The 13,694-nt window shown below is 38.6% G+C and overlaps 1 protein-coding gene across 1 annotated transcript; it reads left to right on the top strand.

The window, feature by feature from the left end:
* The first annotated feature begins 579 nt into the window (after positions 1-579).
* Positions 580-12,097, top strand: LOC127953042 (uncharacterized). Its single transcript, XM_052551936.1, has 5 exons — positions 580-659; positions 1,429-1,778; positions 1,890-2,043; positions 10,205-10,223; positions 11,720-12,097. The coding sequence occupies exons 1-5, from the start codon at positions 580-582 to the stop codon at positions 12,095-12,097; spliced, it is 981 nt and encodes a 326-aa protein (XP_052407896.1).
* Positions 12,098-13,694: the final 1,597 nt, after the last annotated feature.

Raw genomic sequence — 13,694 nt, 5'->3', positions numbered from 1 at the left:
AGAGCGTCTGTGTGGGGGGTGGGGCAGGCCAGAGTTTTTTTTCTCCCAAGATGGTATGCAAAGTGCTCCTAGTGACGTACATAGAGATGGGCAAAAGATTTGAAATCTATAACGACTAGTTTCAGCGATTCAGAGTCGACTCCTTACTTTAGAAGCCAGTAACTTTATAAATCGTGTACTTTTTGGTTTAATTACTTTGCACATTGTTTACATCACACAATGGACAGCTACATCATACACTGTAATACAGGTAATTTTTGATTTCCCATCTGTGTGGCTCTGTAAAACAATGTTTTAATGCTAGATGATGCATTTGGAGCTCACCTTTCTTTTAAAAAAACTGAGTGAGCAACTGCTTGCCCTCATTTGCCTTTCTCTGTTTAATCTTCTTTTCTTTTCGTTTTTGAGCCCCTGATTTTCCTTTCTTAAGGAAAGACATGACTCTTCCTCTGTCTTCCTAGTTCACATCACCATAGACATCATATAAGTAAACGCCCTATTGGCCGCTGGGCGACGAGATTTGCGGCCGCCATCTTGAACCGGTCGTACTCATAGTTTCGTTGAATAGCAGCAGTTAAGATGCTAGAGCACTGTGCAGCATTTTTATGTTCTAATCGGCGGAGCATCGCAAATAGGGCTCGGGGGATTGCTTTTCACAAGTAAGATTTAACATTACTATTGTACTTTTGGTTGTGTTTTGTCCTTAAATCCACAGAATTGAGAAGGAGCAAGGATCTGTGATAGTACTGTACTGAAATCGTAGCTAGCTAACGTTAGCTAGACTATGTATCTCCCTCCCTCAACAAGTGTTTTCCACATAACTTACTATTCAGGTAGGAAAAAAGTTCGAAAGCACTTGTTAGATGCACGAAACTTTCTTTTAGCATTAGGTAACGTTAAGTGCCTTTTACAAACACAATCCAATCTGAAGTTAATACATAAAGTTACGTTGTTCGACCGGGACATGATAACGGTTATTTGCGCACGTGATATCAGGAAGCAATGTATACACACGACAGCAAAGCGCAAATCGAGTTACCACTCTCACTTCTGCAAGTATTACTGAGATATCTTTACCCTTGCGAATTGGACATTAATATTACAGACGTCTGTGTATAAATTACATTATTACTCCACCTACCCATGTTAAATTAATCCCGCCCGAATATGGTTTTAGATTACAATTGACACAATAATGCTATGAAGAAATAAATCAATTATTATTGGTGTAACATTGGCCAGCGAAATTAGTATTTTGTTGTTAGCTTCACTATTTACTGAATCAAGTATGTTTTCAGTAGTCCAATTCAAAATAGGGCTTTTGTTGAAGAAAGGTTCTAAAAATTGTAAAGAAAGAAAATAAGCTTGACCTCCTTTGTGAAATGTTTTTGTGTAGACTCTCCCAAGTCTTCAGTTTTCATTTTGAAGGTTTCCCAAGGACAAAGATGTAAGGAAGAAGTGGGAAGTGGCTTTGAGGAGAGAAGGATTTCATGCAAGTGATACAACAGTACTTTGCTCTCATCATTTTAAGAATTATGATTTTGATAGGACGGGTCAGATTGTCAGACTCCAAGATGGTGTTATTCCTGCTTCTCCTACCGCTCTTAAGACCAGACTCACTGAAGCCTTGGCAAGAGTGGAACATCTAGAGCGAGAGAAGAAGAATTCCATGGCCAGAGAAAAGAGGGCAAAAACCACAGTGAAGAGTCTTTTGGGGGATTTGAGGGAAAAGAATCTCATTAATGAAGAGCTCAAAGAGAAGCTTGAATTCTACTCTGGTAAGACAAAATGAACACTTTGAAATTCATGTATATGTTATTCTTACTCTTATTAAACTCTTTATTTATTATCTGAAGGGGACTTATTCATTTTAAATCATATCATTTCAGATCTTCAGTTAGACCTCATGGCAAAGCAAGGCCACGAATACACAAAGGACTACAGAGAGTTTGCGCTCACGCAGCATCTACATGGTCCAAAGGCATACAAATACCTCAGAGAGACTCGACATTTTCCCCTCCCACATCCACATACAATACAAAGGTAGGCTTAATGTTGTCCGAATTAATTTTTTGGAAATTATTAATGCAAACACACTGAAAAGCTTCTTCTCAATTTTTTTTTTACAGGTGGCTGCGTTCAGTGGATGCCAAACCTGGCCTGAACAAGATGATGCGGGATATGCTGGAGAGAAGATGCCAGGGAGACCAGGCTAAATATGGCTGTGTTTCACTAATGTTGGATGCCATTTCCATCACAAAACATGTGCAATATAATCCACATACACAATCAATGTCTGGTTTTGTAGACATGGGTGATGGAAACAGTGAGACTGAGGTTGCTACCGATGCTCTTGTGTTCATGGTGGTTGGCCTACAAGGACATTGGAAGGCTCCCATTGCTTACTTCCTGACCAAGTCTCTCTCTCCAGAAACCCAAAGGGTCCTCCTCAGTCATGCTTTGGATGACCTGCATGAACAGGGCATTAGGGTGGTATATGTAACAATGGATGGTCATGCCTCCAATGTCAGCATGTGCAACCAACTTGGGTGTGAGCTGAAGGGAGACCCACGAGAGCCGCTTCAAACCAGTTTCTCGCATCCGGTGAGTGGCGAGAAAGTATTTGTAATAATGGATGCTTGCCACATGCTCAAGTTGGCACGTAATATGTTGCAGGTAAATAATGATCGGTGTAGACCTATTTGTACAAGTTATGCCTAAAGTTATATCTAAAGATTGTTGTCTGTCCATTTGCACAGTTATGGCTGGATATAATGATCAACATTTTGCTGTTTGTACTTGTTTGAGCAATGACTCATTCTTACTCTGCAGGCATACAGTCCAATTGCAACGACCACCGGACAGATCAATTGGAGGTACATCAATCATCTCAATGATGTGCAAAAAAAAGATGGACTGCATGCTGCCAATAAAATTACAGACAAACATGTCTACTTGGAAAACCACAAGATGAGGGTGTCCCTGGCTGCACAGACACTGAGTCGCTCTGTGTCAGTGGCTCTCCGCACAATGAGGGATCTTGGGTACTCTCAGTTTAAGGACTGTGAGGCAACAGCACAATTCATTGAGGTAATACAATTAGTGTTTAAACAACCAAGTACGTGTTTTATATAATTTTTTTATAATTCATTGGAGCGGTGAAGCTCCAAGTTTAGAAATATATCCTGTGTTCTCTGTATATTTTGAATAGATGAGTATTGATTTCTGATGAGAGATTTTATCTGATACCTAATGAAACCCTATAATGATATTGATTTTATATAGCAATATTTCTGTATAGATTATTGACAGGCTGTTTGATACAATGAATGGACGCAATCCTCGTGCCAAAGGATTCAAAGCTCCCTTGGGTGCTTTGAATTGGATTGAGAGGAAAGCATTTTTGTCAAGAGCCAGGGAGTACTTGCTCTCTTTGGTAACAAGAGATGGAACACCGTTTCACTGATCTAAGAGGTCTATTAAAATAGTGGTTGCTAAGTTCATGACATGAGTTCAATTACACTCTGTTCCTTTATACATCGCTTCCTAAGATGATCAGTTGTTCCCTTATACATCTCGTTCCTAAGATGATCAGTTGTTCCCTTATATATTGCGTTCCTTAGATGATCAGCTGTTCCCTTATACATCACGTTCCTAAGATGATCAGCTGTTCCCTTATACATCGCGTTCCTTAGATGATCAGCTGTTCCCTTATACATCGCGTTCCTAAGATGATCAGTTGTTCCCTTATACATTGCGTTCCTAAGATGATCAGTTGTTCCCTTATACATCGCGTTCCTAAGATGATCAGTTGTTCCCTTATATATCGCGTTCCTAAGATGATCAGTTGTTCCCTTATACATCGCGTTCCTAAGATGATCAGCTGTTCCCTTATACATCGCGTTCCTAAGATGATCAGCTGTTCCCTTATACATCGCGTTCCTAAGATGATCAGGTGTTCCCTTATACATCGCGTTCCTAAGATGATCAGTTGTTCCCTTATACATCGCGTTCCTAAGATGATCAGTTGTTCCCTTATATATTGCGTTCCTTAGATGATCAGCTGTTCCCTTATACATCGCGTTCCTAAGATGATCAGCTGTTCCCTTATACATCGCGTTCCTTAGATGATCAGCTGTTCCCTTATACATCGCGTTCCTAAGATGATCAGCTGTTCCCTTATACATCGCGTTCCTAAGATGATCATCTGTTCCCTTATACATCGCGTTCTTAAGATGATCAGTTGTTCCCTTATACATCGCGTTCCTAAGATGATCAGCTGTTCCCTTATACATCGCGTTCCTAAGATGATCAGCTGTTCCCTTATACATCGCGTTCCTAAGATGATCAGCTGTTCCCTTATACATCGCGTTCCTTAGATGATCAGCTGTTCCCTTATACATCGCGTTCCTAAGATGATCAGTTGTTCCCTTATACATCGCGTTCCTAAGATGATCAGTTGTTCCCTAATACATCTCGTTCCTAAGATGATCAGCTGTTCCCTTATACATCTCGTTCCTAAGATGATCAGTTGTTCCCTTATACATCGCGTTCCTAAGATGATCAGCTGTTCCCTTATACATCGCGTTCCTTAGATGATCAGCTGTTCCCTTATACATCGCGTTCCTAAGATGATCAGTTGTTCCCTTATACATCGCGTTCCTAAGATGATCAGCTGTTCCCTTATACATCGCGTTCCTAAGATGATCAGCTGTTCCCTTATACATCGCGTTCCTTAGATGATGAGCTGTTCCCTTATACATCGCGTTCCTAAGATGATCAGTTGTTCCCTTATACATCGCGTTCCTAAGATGATCAGTTGTTCCCTTATACATCGCGTTCCTAAGATGATCAGTTGTTCCCTTATACATCGCGTTCCTAAGATGATCAGTTGTTCCCTTATACATCGCGTTCCTAAAATGATCAGTTGTTCCCTTATACACATCGCGTTCCTAAGATGATCAGTTGTTCCCTACATCGCGTTCCTAAGATGCTAACTGCTTCCATTTTGTTTATGCCTAAATTGTCTCATTTTTTTTTTATTGGTGTGTTTTTCAGGTCCAAGATGCTTTTAAATGGTATGTATTGCACATGAACGTTATGCAGGTGTCAGAAAGATGGTATGTAAATATGTATGTTGATATTATGTTTTCTTGTTTAAAATGTTTTTTTAAATGCAGTTATGTTTCTGTTGGAATTATCTTGTATTCAGTGTGTTTCAGGTACTAGATGTTTCTAAATGGTATGTATTACACAACATCAATTAATGTAGGATAGGAAAGGACAAAATGGTATGTGTTGTTTTGTAATTATATTGTTCCATTGTCTACAAGTTCTTAAGTTCTCCCAGTTCTGCAATTACATATTTCCAAGACGTTGTTCCATTGTCTACAAGTATATTATATAGTTAAACAAGAAACTGATACCATTCCTTATATATCCACCCTGGGAGCTGTTTCACATGTTGCTTTCTTGGGGTGTCGTCTTTAATCACAATCAGAGTAATACAACTTCTTCTTTTGCAGGTACTTGTCGATCATTGGATTTATCATCAATATCGACACGTTGATGCTGATGATTCCTGAACTGCTCCAAGTTCAGCAGTATGTGCTCATCTACAGGTTCAGCCAGGATCACTTGGAGCTCCTGTTTAATTCAATCAGAACATCAGGTAGGGGTTGTTGTTCTTTTTATTACAGTAAATTCTGAAAATATACCTAATTAATATATTTGTCTTGTGAGTACTGTATGAATTGTGTGTCTGTTTGCCATACAAGGTTGCTGGAATAACAATCCATCGGCATGCCAGTTCCAGGCCATCTTCCGCCGTCTGATGGTTCGGTATGGTGTCTCACCTGGTGAGATCACACTGTGTCCCTGTCTGATGTGGAGATGTCCTCTGCTGAAACTGCTGAAGAGCACCCATCTCCATTCGCCAACATTTCAGCCCTTGTGTGTGACCACAGTTATCTCCCCACTCGGTTTGGTGGTCTGGTGGAAAATGCTCTGGTCTACATATCAGGGTTTGTAGTCCGACAGATTCTTCGAAAGCTGTCCTGTGATGTGTGCCGTGCAAGCTTGATCAGACCAGCATCATTTGACAAGAGCTACCACCTTCTAGCCCTGAAAAACACATTAACCAAAACACAGTCTGCATTTTTGGCAGGTTCTTCCAATATGTATTAGTCAAATTTGGCACATCCTGGAAATTCACAACTGGCCTTTCCATGCCAGTATGGAGACAGCCTCTTTCTTGATTGAGACTGAATGGCTTTATTTTATGAGAATGACAGAACACAGTTGATCGTCTGACCGATTTTTTTCTGACATGATGTCTGTCCAGCCATGTTGCAGTATTCTGTAGCCTGGTCTTATGCTTGGTTTTATTTTGTTCCACTCATCTTCTGATAGGTTTAACTGAAATTCAGCTGGGTACTGTTTAGCCTGTGCCTTTCATTCACTATCATGTTTTCCTTCATCTTGTTTTTCCAATGCTTCTTCAGTGTCATAAGACTGAGGTGAATCAGGATTCCCCCACAAAAGCTTAGTCCTCTGTAATGGTCTTCTTATCCTTTTTATGGAACAGTCAGGACACAGCCATGGTGAAATCAGTGCTATGTCTTCAGTGTTCCTGAATCCAACAGACCTTGGGTGAAACCAGTCTTTACATTTATGACACTGAGCATATGGTTCTAAGGTATTTGGCAGCTTGCAGACACAATATAGCTGTTCATCAGACACATCATTAAACACATCATTTATGTAAATGATCAGTATAACAGTACTTTGTATTGTAGACATTTGCATATGTAAGTCGAAATTAAATATGAGGCACTGTTAATTACAACAAATAAATTGTACTACAAGTTAAAAACAAAATATTAGCAAACTCAAAACATCTGAAGGAAGTTTGTTGCTTCTGGAAATGTGCATGTGTACAGATGTGTCAACACAAGCAATATACCTAAAAGTAAAGCAAATGATTACAAAGACAGACATAGAAAGAGAGAATTTCTAACCTTAATGTGCAGTGTGATCTTGTGAAGTCTCTTTCTGTTATTAAAACTGTTTGGTATAGATAGATAATGACACAGTTGTCCCCAGAACACATTTTCTTGGTAAGGGGTATCACTGTCCATTAGACTGCAGTTTCAATACTTCTGTTCAAATTTTTTTCTCACTCAACGATACATATCGATACTATTAAAAAGTCATTGTGGTTACGATACATTACAGTTTGATGACAGCAAACAATAATTACCAAGCCAAATAACTTATAGCTATTACATCATGCTACCACATACCTTTCCAAACACTTTGAACCTGGAACGACAACAGGTAAATAGATATTTGAATTAAAGAACATATGAATAAATGTTCTTCTTTAAACAACAGTAGTCCTTCTAGACAACAATTTTTGAAAAATTGTCTATACTTAGTTAACATTAACCCTTGTGTGTCTTTATGGGCATTTTTTTTTGCCTGTGTCACCAATAACATAAATTTTGGCACAAGTGTGCATTATTATTTAAATTTTACTATTTCACCCTCCATTTCCTTTAATACATATATTTTACAGTAGGTACACCAAATAGTTAGACTAAGGACCTTTTGGACAAAAATGTCCGCATTGAAAACCATTAAAAAAAAGTTTTTATCCCATGGCCATTTAACTATTTTTGACCAGATGGGGCCATTTTCTCAGCTTTGGCCTATAAAACAAAAAACTAAATTGTCACTTTAATCCTCTTTTATCCTTCTGCTTATTATAGAGCCAGTTGGATAAATTATGCAGCTATAATTGTGTGGATGTGTTGATATGGATGTCAGAGTGTGGTTGTGTGTGTAATAAAAAAATGTGTGTGTGTGAGTGTGTGCGTTCAATGCTTGAGAGAGAAAAACTCTACTGTACTGCACATCACAAATCCAACTACTGTGTACCAGTGGAGTTCTGATGACATCTAATGGGGGACATTTGGTGCTGCACGAAAGAAAAATCTGACTAAAAGCAAAAATTTTAAGATATTAACCTCAAATTTTGAACACAACTTGTTCACATTTTCTAGCAGTTACAGATTAAAATTTGTCTTATTAAATCTATATAGTATATATAAAATAATGTTCATAAATAATTTTCATAAATGTAAACCTCTACAATTTTTTTTGTTTCAGTTTTTAATATTTTCTGTTTTTGTTTTTCTTTCTTGTAATTTTTATTTATTTATTTTGGATGATTGAGTGGATTGGACACAATGGATTGGATCGATTTAAAATAAAAAAAACCTTTAGATTAGATATAGCCTAAAGTAATAAACGTTGTGTAGAATACAAGTACAAAAGCTACAGTAGTCGAAGCTATAACCAAGCATAATTAATTAAATAAATAAATAGGCAATCTTTATTTCTTATTTCGCAATTATTTCTAGATACCACACTGTACTTAATAATTTTCGGCGTAGGTGTATTTATTTTTGTATTTTGCACAAACCTTTAAAACAAAAAGCTATTCCATGTTATCATCCTTACAATATATTTGATATATATAGCGCCTCCGAATGGGCAAACACTGCAATCATACTTTCACATGTCATGTAACAAGATAAGATATGTATGTATTATCAGTTCTTCAAATCCAATTGTTATAGGTTTTTTAGCACCACGGACAGCGACAGAAACGCATTCATAGGCCTACTTCAAATTCACGGGTCTATAACTTCAAAAAGCTACAGTAACAGTGTCTAAAATGCATGGCTACATTCAGACAGATGGTATGAGGCCCCAGTGAGACTTTTTAACGAACCCTCAAAGGCAACTGGGCCACCAATGCAATGACTGTTCTACTGTATTGTCATATCTGTCAAATTCATGGGTCCATAACTTCAAAAATGCTACAGTAGAAATGTATGATATTGTGCAGAAAATGAAATAGGCAGATTGTACATTGTGTAATGTTTCAAGTTAAAAAAAATCACACAAAAAAATTATTCTACAGTAAAAACTGCTTAAAATTTGGATTTCGTAAGAGTAGTAGCTCTTCTGTAGATGGAAAATAGCTTTTGTTAACTCTGGTACAAAACATCTTTTCGTAAGATTAATGTATTTTGTACATTGTCCCTGACAAATAAACTAACTAAATAAATAAATAAATAAATTCTACAATCGGATCATGTCTAATCTAACACACCCTGGGGAGAAATGGGGAGAAAATACGCGGCTCATTGTGCAGTGTAAAGTGCCAAGTTTAAAGCTTCATAATAAAATAATTCTACAGTAAAAACTGCTTAAACTTTGGATTTTGTTAGGGTAGTAGCTCTAGTCTAACTGGATAATGTCCAATCTAACGCACCCTCTGAGGTTGCCGAGAAACAGTGCCGCGTATTGTGTAGAAAATGCAATAGGCGGATTATTGTACTGTGTAAAGTTGCAAATTAAAAAAATTATACAAAAATAGTTCTACAGTAAAAACTGCTTAAAATTTGTATTTCGTTAGAGTAGTAGCTCTACTTACTTCACAGTGCTACAGTAAAAATGTCTAAATTTGTTAATGGTGACAGTCAAGCACAATGGGTATAAGGCCCCAGTGCAACTTTTAACGCACCCTCAAAGGCAGCTGAGACATCCCCCAATGGGTAATGGGTAACTTTGGCCCATTTCATGGGTTCATCATTTCAAAATTCTTCAGTATAAATATCTGAAATTGTGTATGATTATATTCAAGCACAGATGCAGGATAAAGCATCAGTGAAACACCCCCAAATGGGCCAACAATGTGATAACTCTTCTATATTGTCAGATTGGGTCCGTAACTTTAAAATGTACAGTAACAATTCAGTGTCTCTTTCAAGTCAATTCAATTTCATTCATACATTCATTTGTATAACACTTTTCACAACACATATTTCAAAGCAGCTTTACAGAAAATGCAGATTTCTGTTACAAAACCACAGTAGGATTTTATGAGATTTCAGAAAGTACAGTTAGTAGAATACATTAGTATTTACAAACGCATGCATTTTAAGCAACAATTCATGTGCAGTTTAAAGCAATGATAAAATGATCATTTATTTATAATCATCCATGTTTGATGTTCTGGAGTCCTTGCAGGATAGGTTTCATCTCTTCAAATGTGTCTGAAATCTTCATGAGGGGCTGGATCCAAGCTGGAGCATAATCTCTGGTTACTTTGTTACATTTTCATTTGTAGCCTAATTAAAAAAAAAAGAAAAAAAAAGTATTAAATATATTTATTTTTAAATACATTCAAATTATGTTATTTGCAATAATTAAAGATTTATGTATAGGCCTCATTATATTTTTACAGTCATTTTATGTTATTATTATTTGTTATTTACCTTTCAAAATAGTGTATTATTCTTTTCTGAAAATAGATATAATCAGGGTCCCTAAAAAGTGTAAATAAGAGAAAAATGGTCCCTAAGTTGAGCTGATGACATGTACAATTATTAAAGAATACTGTAGCCTAATTATGTGCCTTTATATTTTTACAGTCCATTTTCGGTGATAAATCAGTGTTATTTGCATAAAAAAAAGATATATTCTTTTATTCTGAAAATAGACACAAAAGTAACACAATTCCGTTAAAAAACGCGAAAAAGAGAAAAACCCCAAGGTCCCTAAGTTGAGCGTCAATAATAAGCCAGCAAACGCGGAAGTTCACGTCATTTAAGGTGGAACGGATAGCGTCAATAGCTGTGTCCAAATTCAGGGTCTGCATCCTTCGGAGGACTCATTTGAAGGATGTTACGTCACAGCGCCGCGACGAAGGCTGTCCAAATTCGTAGGATCCTTCAAATGCAGCCCACAAATGCGTCCTCCTTTTTTCCCGAATTGAAAGGATGGGTGTGGTGGATCCTTTCGCGTCCTACCTATCCCATAATTCTTTTCGGCAGAGCGTAATGGCGGACGAAGCGAGCGGTAGCGATGCGGGAGATGAGTATGCCTTTCGATGTACGTTTTTTAAAAACTGGCTTTCCAAAAAAAGATATTTTTTCAGTGGTTGTCTAGTTAGGCATTTTGTTTTAGCGTTAAGTATTTTTTGTTTTTTTTTGTTTACATTTGTACGTTTATATGTAAAAAAAACCATTACTTTCGTAAACTAGCTTCTTCCTTATACACAGCTAAAATCCCCTTACACACAGCTAAATTGTTAGTGATTGAAGCTGTTTTTAATGCTTCTAGGGACGAAAGAGCAGACAGAGGTTTTTATAAAGCTCCGGGGAGAGAACGATGAACTCTTCACCAGAGCAAAGAACTCTGCCACTGTGGGATGGAGGTACAGGAATAAATCTATTTAGAAATCCCATTGTAATATAAAGGAAGTTTTGTTTCTTTTTTGTTTTGTGCAGTACAAATAACATTTCCTGCAGTCATTAAACAGCTGAAACATTTTCTTCTCTCGTTTTGTCCTTTTGTAGTATAATTCTGTACAGTAAATTTTGACCATTGTCGTCTTGATATCTGTGATTAACACAATTCCAATATTTTCTATTTTTCTCCTACATTAGGATAGTTTTGGAGAAGATGGGCTTGTCTGGTAAAGTGAGCCCAGGCCAAGCCAAGAAAAAGTGGGACAATTTAAAAAAGAAATATAAAGTATGTCCATATATAGAAAATAATATTGTTGTTAGTAACAGTTAAACAAATCCTAGGTTTAAGCTTACATGTTTTGTGAACAGTTTAGATTTTTACTTGTCTTTAGGAATGCAAGTATCCAGGGTCAGGAGAGGGAGTGAGTGGGAAGCCCACTGCTGCTACTTGGCCCTGGTTTGTCCAAATGGATGAAGTTTTAGGACAAAGGCCTTCAATTTGCCCCCCTGTCCTTATTGCATCCATCCCTATGGACACTCCAGGGCCAAGTGCAGCAGTGAGTGACCAAGAGGAGAGAGAGGAAGAAGAGAGGGAAGGAGATAGGCAGCCAGCAGCGAAGAAGAGGAGAAGGGACAGTGACCAGGAGCTGTTAGACCTCATCAGGGAGGACATGAGGCAGCAGAGAGAGGCTGAAGAGAGGAGGGCACAGGAGAGCAGGGAGAGGATGGACAGGCTCTTCTCCATTCTGGAGCGTTTGGTCCCCAAATAATTTTAGTTTTTTCTTTGGGTGGGAGGAATTACATTTTTTCTATTTTTTAGCTTCAGTTGTTTGAAATAAATTATTTAAAAGAAATACTTCTCATTCATTGTATTTCTTTTTTATTTTCCATACTTTTCCATGTAAAATGAACATTTGTAAAGAAAATTAATTTTATAATTATTTAATAACATTCAGAAAACAAAATTGAGGTAACAAAATTCAAGAACATACAGAAACTTTTTACAGAACTATTTACAGGACAACAGATTTTAACAAATCACTGCAGGATTAATCTGAGTGACCAGGTATTGGACCATTTTTATGTTTAAATACAACGGGAGTCCCTGGCAGTGTTGCTGGAGCCGCTGAAAGGATGAGAGACATTGATGGAGTGCAGGAGGGATCCGTGGCTGGTCCTCTGGTTGTCGAGTGAAACATCACAGGGTGGTCTGCAGAGAGCTTCAGGATGTCTCCTCCCATTGTCCACTACATCATCCACCAGCAGGGTTTGCAAAGTGACTCAGTCAACGGCTGTCACATCTGTAACATGCATTATTAAATATGTAAATAGGAGAAATTGAATCCAATCCTTTCATGACAAAGTACTTTTTTAAATAAGATATTAAAGTTATTCTTTACTTGCTTGTTAAAGGTAGTCATGACCTGGTGGTACAACCTCCAGGGCAGACACCTCAGCACAGAGTTGGTCCCGCCACTGAGCACCGCTGACGGCCTCAATGTCAGCCTCCCCCTCATCTTCCTCCACATCGTCCTCAGGCTCGTCCTCAGGTGCCAACACGTCTCCGGCACTGAGGCAGATGTTGTGGAGGATGGTGCATGCTGTCACAACCTGCAATAGCATATATAAAATTAGTATATTGTGATATTGAAAAAAATAATAATTTAATATAACACTGGCTGGTAACTTACATGAGGAACAAAGGTGTGGTGCACCTCCAGCGCTTGCAGGAAGATGGAGCGGAACCTTGTCTTGATCATTCCAAAAGCACGCTCTATAATGGACCGTGCCCTGGAATGATGGCTGTTAAAGCGCTGGACTCCCACACCTTGCACCTGCCTCTTGTAAGGAGTGATGAGGGGGAGAGGCCGTTGGAGGCATGGATATCCTCCATCGGCCAAGATGAAATGCCCTGGAGGAGGGTAGTATGACTGAGCGTACAGTGGGCTGTGGAGGATGCACCCTGTCGTGCACCGATCCAGGCCAGCCCACGTACGTATCGATGAATTGGCCCTGATGGTCACAAACAGCCTGAAGGATTATTGATGGAAAAAGTTTCCTGTTTCTGTAGCACTGACCATCAGGGCTGCTCGGAGGCTTGATGCGGATGTGACAGCTGTCGATGGCACCCGCAGCTTTGATAAAAGCTCTGTGGCGTGCCAGCCCTGCAAACCCACGGGAGACTTCTTCCAGGTGCTCCGGGGTCTTCGGGAGGAAGATGACCTTGTGGCGAATGGCCACCACCTCCTCAGTCACTCGGTGGACAATGTAGTGGACAGTGGACCGGGGCATCCCAAACACTCTTGAGACCACCCTGTAGGATTCTCCACAGGCCAACCAGAAGAGAAACACCAGGGTCTCTATTGT

This window comes from Carassius gibelio, chromosome B3, assembly GCF_023724105.1.
Source record: "Carassius gibelio isolate Cgi1373 ecotype wild population from Czech Republic chromosome B3, carGib1.2-hapl.c, whole genome shotgun sequence".
Classification (NCBI taxonomy): Eukaryota; Metazoa; Chordata; class Actinopteri; order Cypriniformes; family Cyprinidae; genus Carassius; species Carassius gibelio.
The sequence above is the reverse complement of the archived record's forward strand: the minus strand, read 5'-3'. Positions and strand labels throughout refer to the sequence as shown.

What these genes read in the sequence shown, in the direction of transcription:
- LOC127953042 (XM_052551936.1), top strand. Translation starts at nt 580, where the DNA reads ATGCTAGAGCACTGTGCAGCATTTTTATGTTCTAATCGGCGGAGCATC. An exon ending in CGGGGGATTGCTTTTCACAA is followed by an intron (nt 660 to 1,428) that starts GTAAGATTTAAC and finishes TTCATTTTGAAG; the next exon opens with GTTTCCCAAGGACAAAGATG. An exon ending in GAAGCTTGAATTCTACTCTG is followed by an intron (nt 1,779 to 1,889) that starts GTAAGACAAAAT and finishes ATATCATTTCAG; the next exon opens with ATCTTCAGTTAGACCTCATG.